The sequence below is a fragment of the Fulmarus glacialis genome, unplaced genomic scaffold (assembly GCF_000690835.1).
Source record: "Fulmarus glacialis isolate BGI_N327 unplaced genomic scaffold, ASM69083v1 scaffold47709, whole genome shotgun sequence".
NCBI classification, from domain to species: Eukaryota; Metazoa; Chordata; class Aves; order Procellariiformes; family Procellariidae; genus Fulmarus; species Fulmarus glacialis.
This window is the reverse complement of record NW_009232261.1, coordinates 580-14,893: the sequence shown is the minus strand read 5'-3', so window position 1 is coordinate 14,893 and position 14,314 is coordinate 580. Positions and strand designations below refer to the sequence as shown.

The following is a 14,314-nucleotide window of genomic DNA, read 5'->3' as shown; positions in this document are numbered from 1 at the left end:
CGGCATGGCCGCCTCTGTGAGGAGGACAGGGCTCGTGGCGAAGCACCTACCCAGAGATTAGTCCAGTTCAGTTGCCCATGTGTGGGGAAGGGAGGGGGAAATCTCTCAGAGAGGATCCCCTGCGTGGGCACCCTCTCCAGTTTGGTAGTGAGAAGCCAGAAAACCCCCTTTTTCGGGGGGTGAGAGGGTCAAACTCTGCTGCCCTCAGGCCCCCCCGGGTGGGGGAGGGGCGCTGCCACCCCTCACCTCAGGGCCCGGTGGTGCCTCAGACTGGAGGAACATGGCGGAGGGAGGCCTGTAGGCCTCACCCCGGGGGCGGTAAGGAGGGTCAGCATCTGTCTTAGACGCTTGCTCCCTGCCGGGCCCTCCTGCCCCTCCGACCCATGGCCGTCCCGGTCTTTTGCAACGTCTGCTTCTGTGAGCCCTGCAAGCCCACCCCACGGTTCAGCCTCACAAGCTGTGGCCATGTTATCTGTGAGATCTGCCTCCAGAAAGGTAATAGCTGCTGCAGGCACGGGTGGCTCAGCCCTCTGCTTCAGCGGGTCAGGCAGTGCCAGTGTGCACACATTTACCTTAACTGTTAGCATTTCTGACTCACTGTGGAAAAAAGAAAGGCCTGAGCATTTATTTCAGTCAGTCTAATGTTATTGATAAACCTTTTCAACTCTTGCTATTGTTTTTCTTTAAATAGTAAAAACCCACCTGTGTCTGCTGCCAGATGAATCTGGCTGGAGCAATGTGGCTTTGAGAACAAGCCTTAGATGCTAAAAACTGGAGGCTTTAATAAAAGTTGAGTCTGGGTGCTTATGATCCATGATTGCATTGTTTTACAATACAAAATAAGATGGCATTCTGTTCTGTCTAATTTTGGAAAGTGCATGCTTTTTCATTATGAAAGAGCAATTTGCAAAACATAGGATTTGTTTAGGGCAGATTTTGCTAATAGTCTTAAGACATTTTAAATCTCAGTATTGTCACTGAAACACTAGAAAATTTTCAGCAGCATTAAGAGATTGGAGGTGATGTTTTGAAGCTCTTGTGTGTTGTATGTATTCCTGAGTCATATTCTGGGACTCCTGTGATGTGCTTAGATGAAGATCTGTGGAAAAGACATAGTGGATTAAGGAAGTTGCTTTTTCAAAAGAAAAAAATAGCAGACAGACATCAATGTTTTTCCTTTTGAGGTCATGCTAAATGCCCTGTTTTTTGTAAGGGCACACAGAAATAAATGATTGATCTGTATTTCAAAATTAAACACTTTTGACTAAAAGTTTTCACAGGGTTGCTGTTGAGGAGAAAGTATCATAAAATGCAGCCTCTAAATACAACTTGCAGGCTCCTAGAACCTGAACAACAGCTTTCCTTTCTGCTGTTAATATTATTTGGCAGAAAAAAACCTGAGACATTATATATTTTTTTGCTGTCGTTCAATAATAATGGTAATATCAGGTTTAAAATGTATTTACTCTTTAAAGATGTTTATAAATATTGATCCTTAGAATCCTTAGAAAGGAATCAGCTAGTAAAATTATCAATTACAAATTGTAGTCATAAGCATTTACTAGAAATGTTTGCTAATATGTTTGCAAATAATCAAAGAGACATTTTAAAAATAATAAAGTTTTAAAAAGTGATGTGATGAATTTTTTACTGGAAAAATTCACAAGGTAAAATTATTAATTCTTTGAAGTTAAGTTTTCATATATTTTATCGAGAGAGCCAGGGTGGGCCCCAATCTAAAAAGTCATATATCTCGTTGACTCTAACTCATTAGTGCACTTAAGCATACATTTAATTAAACCAGGCAAGTAGTCCTATTTAAATCAAAGGAACTAAAAGTCACCTGCATTCAGTGACACTAATGATATTCATAAAATCATTTACGTGAATGCTTATTTGCAGGAGTAAGGCTTGATGACATTCACACGCGTTTTCCCTGTGCAACTGTGTGTAATGGTTATAGAATCAAATTCTTTATTCATGTTTATTTGCATTTCTTGTATAACCTTGAGATTCCTTCCACAAGCTCCAAACAAAGATTTAGGCATCAAATTCTATTAAAAATGTATTCAATATCTATTGAGTTTGATGTATGTTTTAAATGTGTCTTTACCTTACAGGCAAAAAAGATGAATGTTTGATATGTAGAACTCCTTGTCGTACATTATTCCTTTCAAAACAGGTAAATGAAGCTTCAGTATTGTTGTATTACATTAATCTGTAGGTTGCTTAACAGCTGAATTATTTGCATTACAAAATATTTCCCTTTTGTTTGCCAACTGTGACATAAATATTTACTGATGATAGGTTGGTAGACTTAGATACTTATGCACTATACAGCTTTTAGTTTTATGGATTTCTTCGAATAAAAGCATACGGAGACTCTTTAGGTTTTCAGATTCTAATGGGCTGTAAATCACTCCAACCTTTTCAAGAAACGTGACTGGCTACTGTGTAACATCAGTGACTACTTTCAAAATATGGAAAAATATTTATTGACTTTGGCATTTGTACATCAGAGAAAGTGGACTGTAATGAATTATTTCATGTGATGGACTGAATCGAAAATCTGCATGGTGGCACATCAGTGTTTCCAAGTGTATTGAGTTTATTTACCTATTTTCTTTTAAGCTTAACTATTTTCCTCATGGCCATGTGATTAAGAGAGGATGTGAAATATTATTAGGAATTCTTGTAATTCACCAGAGAATGAATAGCTTTTAATTCCCTTTCTTGAATAATCATTAGAAAGATTTAATTTTCCCATTTCTCCCAGAAACCATCTTCTCCTTAGCTGATTTCATAAATGGGTTGTGAAAACATTTATATTTTCCTAGACTGATGCCTACCTAAGAGACAAGCCTGCCTTACAATGATAGAAGAAAAATACTAGAAGCATTCAATACAGCTAACATGTAAAGTCCTACAAGGTTATAAGGCAATCATGTATGTGAAATAGAGGACAATTTGGGACTAACCTTGAACCTTTGAAGGAGGGCATGATTTCTCTAGAGGTTTCTCTAGATATGTTTAAAACTGAGCTGAGGTATATCTAAATACAGAAACCTCTACCTCTGTATACTGTATATAAAAAAGTAAAAAAAGTGTTACACTATATTTCATATTTGTAAACACAGAATCTTGCAGAACTGAAACAGGGTGAAGAACACAATGCTACAAAAACTAAAAAATTACAGCAAAACGACAGAATGCAAACATAATGCAAAGGAACAATGCACACAGTAATCAAGTAAAAAAACCCAAAAAGCCCCTCATAAAACTTCTAAAGGAGGTATTTTAATAGCTTTCAATATCAGCCTACCCTGGCTGCAAATTATGTTATTAATTTCAGTCACAGAATAATTTAGGTTGTCAGGGACCTCTGGAGGTCATCTTGTCCAACACGTTGCTCAAAACAAAGTTAATTTTGAAGTTAGAGCAGTCTTAAATTGCAGTATTTCAACAGAACTTGATGATTTGCTTCAAAAATACTGAAGGAATTTAAAAATGCAATGATTGGGATACTAACAGAAATATTAGATGTTTCATTAGAACCTGCCACTGCTCTGGAGGACTGGAAGGAAGCAAATTACCATATTCTTTAAAAAAGACATTAATGATGATTGCTTAGCCTTGATTAAGAACAGATAAAATGATTGGAATGATAATTAAAGATGCATATAAAAAAGTCATGGCTCTATAATTCAGGAACCTGAGTGGAAATATATCTGGTAACCTTTATGAGCTTGATGCTATGGAAGAATTCCCAATGAGTAGGGGGTCCTATAAATGTGTTAAAACTCTTCATTAAATTGTATATCGGGGCAATCAACATCTACACATTAAATATTCTCATCTTTACAGCAATGCATGCTTGAGACCTTTAGATCTTCCTCTATGTTTCACAATCCACACTTGCTTTTTCCCAGGGGATGGTTAAGTGTTATGATAAATCAGAATCTTGCTGTTCATTATTTCAGAATATCATGTTACCATCTGCTACTCCTCCATGCAACAGATAAAATATAAACAGTGTTCTACAAACCTTTATTTTAAAGAGTTTTTAAATCAGCAACGAAGCTGGTTGGTTTTTGTTTTTCTCAGATCTGATAGGTTCTTAAACCAAGGTCATTGTTTTGTTAGGAGCCTAAATAGGTTTCTAGAGCTTGCCTCCTATGAATACATTTTAAAGATGCCAAATGTATTTTTATGAACACATTAATTTTTTTTCGATGAAATTTTATTGTCTTGTTTGTATTTTCTTTACTTAAATACTGTAGTTAGGTTAGACTGTGCTATCTGCCTGTCTGCTTTTCTCTTTGTCAGTCTGCCAATTCACCCTGTGGAAATTTTTGAATGCTTTAGCTAATGTCAACCAAATTCAAAAGAGCAGAGGAAGTTTCAAATGCAATTAATTTCCTCCTGTGAGTTCTATAAAAATTAGTAGCTAGGGAAAGCAAGGAAAAGCAGTTTAGTTCCCCTGGTGAGAGAAGTGCAAGTATGGCTCATCAGTTAGCAGCAGTGCATTTGGCAGCCACATGCACAGTTCTACAGTAACCAAACAGTGCATGCCACCTTTTCTCAGATGAATTGCTATACAGGACATCGAAGTAGCTGATGTCAGAATATGGGGAACAAAAGATATAAATCTGTTGTAAATCCAGGTTATTAATTTAGCTACTCAGGTAATTATTTTTCATAGATATGAGACTCAATTCCTTCTTATTATTAAAAATATATAATATAAGCACACTTTGAAAATGGGTTTGGCAAATACAGCTGTTATTTAGTCTTGGATATTTGACTTTATACTAGTGTTACACTATTTTTGGAGTAGGTAAAAATATTGTCTCTCTATATGTTTGTGCATTTCCAAATGGAGCAAAGCCTAACTCTTTTTTATTTCAATGCAATATATTTAATTTAAGTGATAGCACTTATCTTTCTATTTTCTTAGTAGCCTAGAAAACTGTTGTTTCATTCACAGGTGGCCTACTTCTTATTTCTTTCAATAATTCACCTTTCTTTAATTTTTTAATTTTTTAAACTTTTTGAGATTCTTTAGTACTTCTGGGATTAATTTACATTTTTCCTGCAACAGTTTCAGTTCTTTTTGATTGGATTTTGAAAGGTGGTTCCTTACCTGAAGGATGCCTTCTTTCTGGGACAATCTTCTTTTATCATCTAAGTATGCTGGGATTGTTTTTGCTTTTTTATTCAACTTTTGGCTAGTCGTAAACCTACCTTCTATTATACAATCACAGTATATCAAAAAGAACCTTACAGTTTACAATTTACAGGTAGTTGAGGGTTTTTTGGCTCATTTTTAAAAGCTGTTTACTGTTACAGTAGAAGATGATAGAAATGTGTAATATAATATTTTAACTTAGTACTGTATTGTAATTATTTTGGGATTGTATTTTGTTTGTTTTTCTTATGAATAAATTAGGAATACATGTATTCTGGATTAAAGTAACACTTAACTAAGTTATCTACATTGCTTTGTAGATTTGGATAGATGTCCAAATGTCACTATCATTCTGAAACTCACTTTACATTTTGTAGCATTTCTTTGTCACCATAAATAATAAATATGTCTTTATTACAATGATAGCTTAAGTACAGAACACTTACTCAGCATTTTCTAAAAACACAGATGGCCATTTGTGAGGCCACATCATAATCTCTGATTAAAAGTCTCAGTCATAAAATAATTGAAAAATTCAACTATCATTTTAGGGCTTTTTTCTTATGCTAGGATAGCATTCTGCTGCCCAACAGGCAGGAGAGATAAGGGGATCCCAGTCAGCATTGGAAACATTCCAAAAAAGGACTTTGAACCAAAACTGATTATAAGATGCATCCATGTGGCTAGGGATGGTGAGAAAGCTGGGAAAAGGACTGCCAGAAACCTGGCTGTTGGTCTGAAGGCAATGCCTTTTCCAGGGGACCACAACATCTTCCTTGAATGTCCTCTAGAAATTGTCATCGTCTTAGTTACAATAACATATGTGTATATATGTGTAATATATTTAAACAAAAGCACAAAGCCTTCCAGATGGTTAATGAGGCCATTAAATAAAACCGGTCTTGTTTTCAATTTCTGTATCATCCTACTCTTGATCTGTCATTTTTTTATTTATATACATCAATCAATTTAAGGAACGCTTCACAAAATGCTTTATTTAATATAATTTGCAAGTAGAAATGCTAACTTTGGTATACTTTCTTTTCTTGGTAGACAAATCCTGATATTCAATCACTGTTCATGGGAATAGATACGTTATGCAAGAAATATTCAAAAGAAATAACACAGGTGAATCTGCCTTAAAACCTTTTAACTCTATAAAATAATTAGCAACTGCTACTGATTTTTGTATAAATGGGAAAAATATATGAGTGAATGCTTAAAAATGAATGTATGCCCGTTACCGTCTTTACTTTCTTAATTCCACAGTTTCAAAGTTCTTAAGAAAGCATAAATTATTCATCACGGTCACAGCTTATGTTTTCAAACTCTCTCTGAGGACCACTAGTCTGGTTATTTTAATGATGTAAAATCACTTTCTATGCCATGCAATGAAAAATTAGATCTGCCGGAACCTTAAACATGCCCAGATAGTGTGCCCTAATTATAGCAATAAAAAGTTACACAGTGAAAACCTGAGCTGGCTAAAACCCTGAGCTGAATGCTCTCTCTCTCTCTCTTTTTTTAAAAATCAAAGCAAGCAAGTTAACAAAGATCCCCGATCTCAAAGGCTAGGCTTTATTAAAAATAAGAACAATCTAATTCCTAAAAAGCCAAAAAACCCAAAACAGGTTTGCTTTTTTCAGACAGATGCAATAAAAGATTTCAAGGTAAATTTCCTCCTAGCCTTCTGTAAACTCCAGGCAGGATCCCTTCCTTCAGGCTTAGTTTCCAGTCCAGAACTTTAGTAGCTGTCTGGGTTAAATGAATACATATGAACTCCTATTGCCTCCTCATTTCCTGCATCTTTTCAGCTTGGCTTTGGGACTTGTCCTTGTCCCTCTACTGAGCAACCACTCTAGGTTGAACTGTAGTAGTACATTCTCCCTGAACACACCTGCAACCTTCACTGTGTATTCTCATCTCCCTTGGGCTGGTACTTGTTTGGTCTTGTGCTGAGCTTGCTGATCCAGCAGAAGAGTAACCCAGGGAAGATCACCTGCTTTCTTTAATGGTGATTATGGATTCACATTTGCTCTACTCTATGCTTCACAAACTTCTCCAAAGCTGAGCGTGGTCCCTTTCCTCAGCACTCCTCCTCCCAAGTTACAAGGTGACACAAGGTAAACAAGAAGCCTTCCTCTGTCCTTCCATACACACTTTTTAACAGCATGTACGATGATCAGCAGTTATTCTGTAAACTGAACAAATCCAGACAGCTATACCACCAATCACACGTGAATACAGACTTCTGTAACGTGTCAAAAAAAGGAAAAAACTCAAAAGACTAAGGTGGGTTTTCTGTAGCCTGAGATAGCCTATGGGAAACATATTGAAGTGTAATTAAGGCATTAAGGTATGTTCAGAGCTTTTACCAGCATCAAAAGACATAAAAGCAGCTTGTGCTCTGTTAGGGCAAAGGTTTATCTAGTCTAATATCCTGTCACAACCGCGGGTGCTTAGGAAAGCATATGAGAGCAAGGCTGCCATGTAGTGATATGTCTTCAGAACAGCCTCCTAGCTTTCAACAGCTTGTGGTACAGGGATTTCTCAAGGTGGGGCTGGTGTCTTTGCATTCAAAAGCTTTTGGTGGATAGTTGTTTTGTAAGTATTTAGCATCCATCACATACTATGGAGAGGAGTGTGTCGTCTTTGTTGTCTCTATCCCTGCACATTTTCTGGCAGTTTTCTTATACGAGAGAAGAAAGATTTATTAGTAAGTTATTGCCTATTGTAATTTGTTCCTCAGGCTCTTGTCTTGCCTACCTTGTGTGTTTTCACTTTTAACCTGTCATGGTTTATGATCCTCATTTGGACACAAGAAGTGCTTACACACCACCAGACAGTGTGTCCAACAATTATTTTTTAATTAACAGGATATTTTTACAAGGCAAGTTATAATTGCCACTAAGACACATTACTTTTTATGTTGCCATTAATTTTATGTGTTTGCTTAGCACTAATGAATAAGAAACACCGCAGCTAAACTGGCTTTCCAATGTCTTTACCTTGTTACTGAACATAGTGTTAAAATATAAATTCAGTGAAATAAATCTACCAACTCTAGTGTAGGTCATACTAGATTAAATAAACTTTGTAAGACTTTATTTATCAGTGATAATAACTTGGCATGTTTTGTTAGAAAGCATTTAAAGAATATATGTTAAATATATTATTAAAATATAGAAAAATTTGAATACTGTGAAGTAGTTCTTCTCCATCACTTTTTTGCTGAGGTTGCATAAATGTAATTACATGAAGCTTGATATAATTGTATTTATTTTTAGATTTCAGAATTTCAAGAAAAACATCGTAAACATTTATTAGCATATCACAGACAAAAGGTAACTCTAACTGTGGTTTTCTTTGCTTATGTTTGCCTTGTTACTTTGGTTTATTTTTAGAAAATATATTCACCTTTTATTGGAATACTTAGAACAATTTATCAGGATTGCCTCATTTCTGTCATTATAAATACCAGTTTTTAATTGTTTAAAATCTATGAGGACTTTATTAATTATGGTTACTATTATTTAATAAAACAGATTTTAGTTATGGGGTGACTGAGATTAAACGAAGAGTCTAAGGACAGGGAGAGAAGAAACCAATTCACTGCATGGAGGAGAAGGTGGAAGAGGTGGGGAGAGATTGGTACTCAGATAAGTCTAGAGGAAAAGATGACTAGGGCTGACAAACTAAATGAGAAGCTTGAGCAATGGAGAGCAAGACTAAGGGCTAGTACCCTGAGTTAGGCATAGCTCAATGGGAAGAGGAATAAAATAAATTATTCTGTGGAGAACAGGTACTGAATTTGTGACATCGCCTCTTCCTCTGTAGGTTGGAAAGAAAATTTCTTTTTCATTTCTCAGATACTTCTAAATACTTGATAAAACAGTTGGCTGTTTCATTCATTTCTAAGGACATGTCCAGGTATATTACTTAAAGCTACTACCCATGTATGCCCTGTGTATGAAATGGCAGAGGTAAACTCATATAGCTGGCCAATTGGCCATTTTGTGTGTGAGGAGAGCGTCTGATATGGTTCTCATGGATAGAACAGCTTGGAAACTTAAGTGCTTTGTGGCCCATTCTCCCCTGTTTTCCATGAATGCATTTTGGGATCCGTCCTAATGTACTGTGGAGTGTGTAGTTCTTTCAAGGTCCTGTCCTTCTGCTTTCAAAGCCAGGCCATGGAGGAATCCTGATTTTATGCCCCCTTCTAATCTATTGTACTGACTCGGGATGGTAAAACTGAAACCTGTAGGCAAAATAAAATACAACTTTTAATAGAATGTTGCATAAATAGAAACATTATCTCCAAAGAGTCTGTGCGGAGTTTTGATACTTTTTGATGGTAAGTTTCTAGTTTATTTACTGTTGAGATATCCATTTAACAGTGGTTGTGAAGTACTCAAGGACGCTGCTTGACCTAAGGAAGGCGTTTAGGTGACAGTACAGAAACAGCTGTAGGTTTAGTTGGTTGCTATTTCAATGGCACACTGTTTTGGGTGGTTTTGTTGGTTTTTTGTCCACTCTATGTATTTGTTAGTATTTTAAAACTGCTTGCATTGGATCAGGGTCAGAAGAGGCCACTTGTCTTAGATACCCTATGTGCAGCTATGGCTATCACTGGTGAGGCTGTTCTGGTGGAGAAATGGTTTGACAATGAAGCTGAGGTGAGCAAGGAAGAGAAGAGTTTCCCCTGTGCAATGATATATCTGTCTCCTTCCTGTGAGTTTCAGTTAGCAATGCTCCCTCTTTCAGGGCCACTGGGAGGGAGTCTGAAGGAGCTGGGGAAGGCTAGATCACATCTGGCAGAGGCACACATGTTCAGAGAGTGGGAGTAGATGCTCACCCTCAGGGTTATAATCTCCATCTGAGTCTTCCTGCCACTGGCTTTGAGATGAAGGTGAGTGAGAAAAGGATGGAGCAAGAATGATTTACAGTATAAACAGTTCGGCAAATGGCAATGACCCCTGGGGAGGTGAGGAAGCACAAATCTACCCTTTGACACAAGTGGTTCTTCCTGCCATTCTCCACTCTGCAGGTCTTGGCCTTTGGGAAAGGAGGAGTACTGCATAAGGAAATTCACAACCGGGCTTTTATGCTTGGCTAGCTTGTTTGTGGTCCCCTTCCTTATTTCTAGTACATCATCCTTGTCACTGTCAACCAACAGCTCTCAAGATGTTGATAGAAGCTTCTTTGTTGCTGTTTCTGTGAGTTGTTCAGATACTGGGGTGCAGATGATGTCCATATTCCTGGCAAGTCTAGACCTTGTGTTGTGCTAGGATCCAAAGACATTGAAAACCAAATAGTTATTCACCTTCCTTAAGGTATTTTGGCCTTAAAATGATCCCTGTCCAGAGTGGCAGGGTAAAGTACATTGTTCCTAACATCTGTACTGGTCACTTTCTTAATCAAACTTAGCTCTCATTAGGAAAAAGAAAAATAATCAGATCTTATGTAAATTAGATTTTGTCTTTAATCTGTTTTGCAGAGTTTCACGTCTGCAAAAAGAGCATAATATCTCACACAAACAATATGATTTTATAAAGGTGTATCAGGTAATGTTATTAAAGAATTCAAATAATGTTGTGAGGAGAAGCATGAAAAGTTAACAAGAAAATTCATAATTTGTCTTCAAATCAAAGTATGAATAGTATGAAGTAATGAAGGACTAAGGTCACACAATGGAAATTAAAGATAAGATATAGATGCAATATTGAGGCTATTGAGTAAATTTTTACATCCTTCATAAAATATAATGTATGACCATGTAATGAAAGACTGTAAAAAATACACATACTAGGGAGTTGACCTAATGTTCTTGACCTTAATGTTCTTCAATTCTGCAAGCTCATAACATTTTTTAATGGATGTTATTTTTGGTTGTGTCTATAACATAGTAGGAAATACTCTTCACATAAGCTTATTACAAATACATACTGCAAAGTACTGAACAAATCTGAATCCAAAATGAGAAATACGGGAACATGGTATTTGGTATTTTGTACAGTTATTGGTATCTTTTCCAGATAATTCCATATTAAGTGCAACATAACTTTTATATCAGATATGGAAAAGACGAAAAATAAAAGCAAACTGTTTTTAAGCACTTTTCTTAGTATTCATTTAACCAATATTACCAGGATGCTTAACAAAAGGTTATCAAACTAAGTCTATAACTGCCAAAAACAAGTGTATCTTTTCAGACTGACTGTTTAATGGATCCATATAACAGCTATAGTCTTGCCCCAGTAAATCTGGAATAGCAATGATATCTAAGATTAAAACCAATAGAAAACAGCCTTTCAACACTTTAGAATACTAGTTGTATGAAAATGAAGTTGTATATCACACAAATAGATTTTTTTTTAATCTATGATTGTCTCACAGACGGTAAAGTTGGAAGAATCTCTCAAGAAAGTAACACAACAAATGCATCAGATACAATGGTAAGAGGCTTAATGCAGCAAAAGTAAATGAGAAGTTGTCTTTGTAATCAGAAAACAGTAAATTTAATTGATAAAACAATAAAAAAGTCATGCTTTGTTTGTCTTTCTCATATATTGTGTTGTATAAATAGAAGAACCGTATTTTTACAGAAATAAATGAACAGTGATTTCTGTCATCAGGTCCATTTTCTTCATATTAAAAAGGCTGTCAGGAAGCAATCCTTTTATTTTTAAATTCAAGTCAGTAGTTACTCTAAAAATGAACTTTTAGCAATCTCTATCATATAGATATTCAGTTTTAAAATTTTTATTTGCGTTTACATAAACATGGTTGTGTTTTTTCCAATGGGCTTTACAACATCAGCCTGGAAAGTACTATGGTATCTTTCCTAGAATCTAGCCCAGTTACGAAATTACCGGAGTTTTGCAACATGATTCTCATCTTCTCTGTTTCTGGTAAAAATCAACTTCTTGACTCATCTTAAATTAGTCTTTTTTCACGAATGTGTCAAAGAGAGAGCCAAGAGGTAGCTCATCGTTATCTCCCTGCTCATTGACTGATACATCTTAATCTTTCCATCTTATTTATTTCCAACTCAAAGCCAAAGTTCTTATTGAGCCCTAAGTGCACTCTGTGCTATTACTTTTCATTTCATTAAATGTTATTTCAATTATTCGTTTGAAAATATCACATTTTTTAAATCATTATGTAGTTCTCCTCAATACTGATGTAACTTTCTATCTTCAGAACTTTCTGTCTTCAGATTTCACAAACTGCAGGCTATTCCTGAGTCACCAGGGAGTATATTAAACAGGATCAGTTGCAAGACTAAACTGAAGGAGACATCACTAATAACATTTCTGCACTCTCTTCAACCTTTCTTCTTGTTGTTTCCCTTTTAACGTTTTTTATGGTATACTTACCTGAATTAATCGCTCTTACCTCTGCTTTAAAGTCCACGTGGCATATACAGCACTCCAATGTTTAAATTGAATTACTGCAGAAAAAAATGTACTATCTTACTACTGTTTAAAAAAATCTGCTTACCAGAACATAAAACAAAACAAAAAAGATATCAGATTGATCTACTGTGATCCACCTATGGTGAAATTATTACATTTTGCATATAGCATTTGTTTCTAAGTCCTATTCTATCCTTCCCATTTTCTAAGATTTCAAAAACTACTGGGAAAAAAACCTAGCAGGTTTGGTCTGCTTTTCCCTTTTAGTGAATATGGGTATTAAGAGTATTTAGTGTATAGTTACAATATACTTCTCCCTATAGATCCATCTTCTTGAGAGAAGCCCTTCATGAATGCCACCTTATGAATACCAGTGATCAAGGATGCTGAAGTCTCCTTAATAAGCCAGTTCATGAAGCCAGCAATTTAATTGCAAAATTTTTTTAATTTTTATTCCTTTTCTGTGGTTTTTTCAGTATAGACTTTCTTTTGACTCTGACGTGCACATAATACTGTATTATGTTTTCTTATGCTGCTTGGTGTAATATAACTGAAAGAAAAACAATATAAAGGAAACTGTATGTGGTGGGTTATCATAGTTTATATATTTTTATCCACTTCCTCCTTTTTCTTGTCTGCATCTCAAACAAATAGCATCTTCGTTATACCAAATACAGAGCTCTTACTGAATTTCAGATTTTTCAGATTTCTACCAAGAGAGTGTGACCTAGGGCTTCTCCTTGCATGCCCAGTAGACTTATTCCTCTTATTTATGGTTTTTGGCAAAGGTATCAGTTTTACATAGCTGTTGGTGAATAGCATAAATATGCCAACATTTCTTTTGATAACTAGATTTTTTAAAGTTTGGGAAACGTATACATCGAAATGAAGATTTTTGGCTCAACTGTAGTTAATAGTTGTATTTTAACATCTGTTGTTCCATAAAGTACTTTGCCATAATGTTATCCTCAACTGATATTGTTGGGCATGTAATGACTGATACAGACATTGTGATATAGAGAAGTTAATAGCTTATCAAATAGATTGTTATTTTTCTTCATGGCAAATAATGTCATGTTAAAATCAGCTGTTGATGGATAAAATGCTTTGATTTTGTGCTTTATTGACCAGCTAGACAAATGAACTAACCAAACCAGCTTTCAATTTATATCTGTTGTTTCTTATATTTCCCCTTTAGTATGAAACCTCCTGAACAAACGACACAACTACCATTTTCCAATACAAGTAGAAATCCACTTTCCAGTAAGAAGTGTTGGTTTAAGATACTAATTATAGAATACATATCACTGGATATAGCTATATTCTAATATGATATTTATTAATTATTTTAGTTCCTTCAAGAAAACAGAGTGGTTATTCTTCATGTTCTCTTCATCCTAGTCATTCTTCCACTTCTGAAATGTAGGTACAAATCTGTTAATTTTCAGTGAAAATCTTAACTGTAACAACATACTGGTATTTTATACACAAAGACATTTTTTTGTAGTGAGTTTAAAGTAAGTATATTTTCTGATTTAGTGTTTTGTTTCTGCAAACTGTGTAATTTTGAAAGAACTGGGGAGGGTCTTACCTATCCAAGTGTACATAATAACTACTTGTATAGATTGCCTTTGTACTCACTGGAAAAAACTCTAAGGCATGATGCACCTTATTCTAAAGACTTTCTGGATAGATAGATTGATTAATT

General features: G+C 35.5%; 1 protein-coding gene across 1 annotated transcript in view; it reads left to right on the top strand.

Moving 5' to 3' along the window:
• Positions 1-383: 383 nt before the first annotated feature.
• Positions 384-14,314, top strand: part of RNF212 (ring finger protein 212) — a gene marked incomplete at its 3' end in the record, with an annotated part of 14,493 nt that continues 562 nt past the window's right edge. Inside the window, exons 1-7 of the mRNA XM_009584834.1 lie at positions 384-495; positions 2,121-2,182; positions 6,242-6,316; positions 8,476-8,532; positions 11,585-11,643; positions 13,805-13,869; positions 13,959-14,028. Coding sequence (XP_009583129.1) covers positions 384-495; positions 2,121-2,182; positions 6,242-6,316; positions 8,476-8,532; positions 11,585-11,643; positions 13,805-13,869; positions 13,959-14,028 — 500 coding nt within the window. The remainder of the gene's footprint in view (positions 496-2,120; positions 2,183-6,241; positions 6,317-8,475; positions 8,533-11,584; positions 11,644-13,804; positions 13,870-13,958; positions 14,029-14,314) is intronic.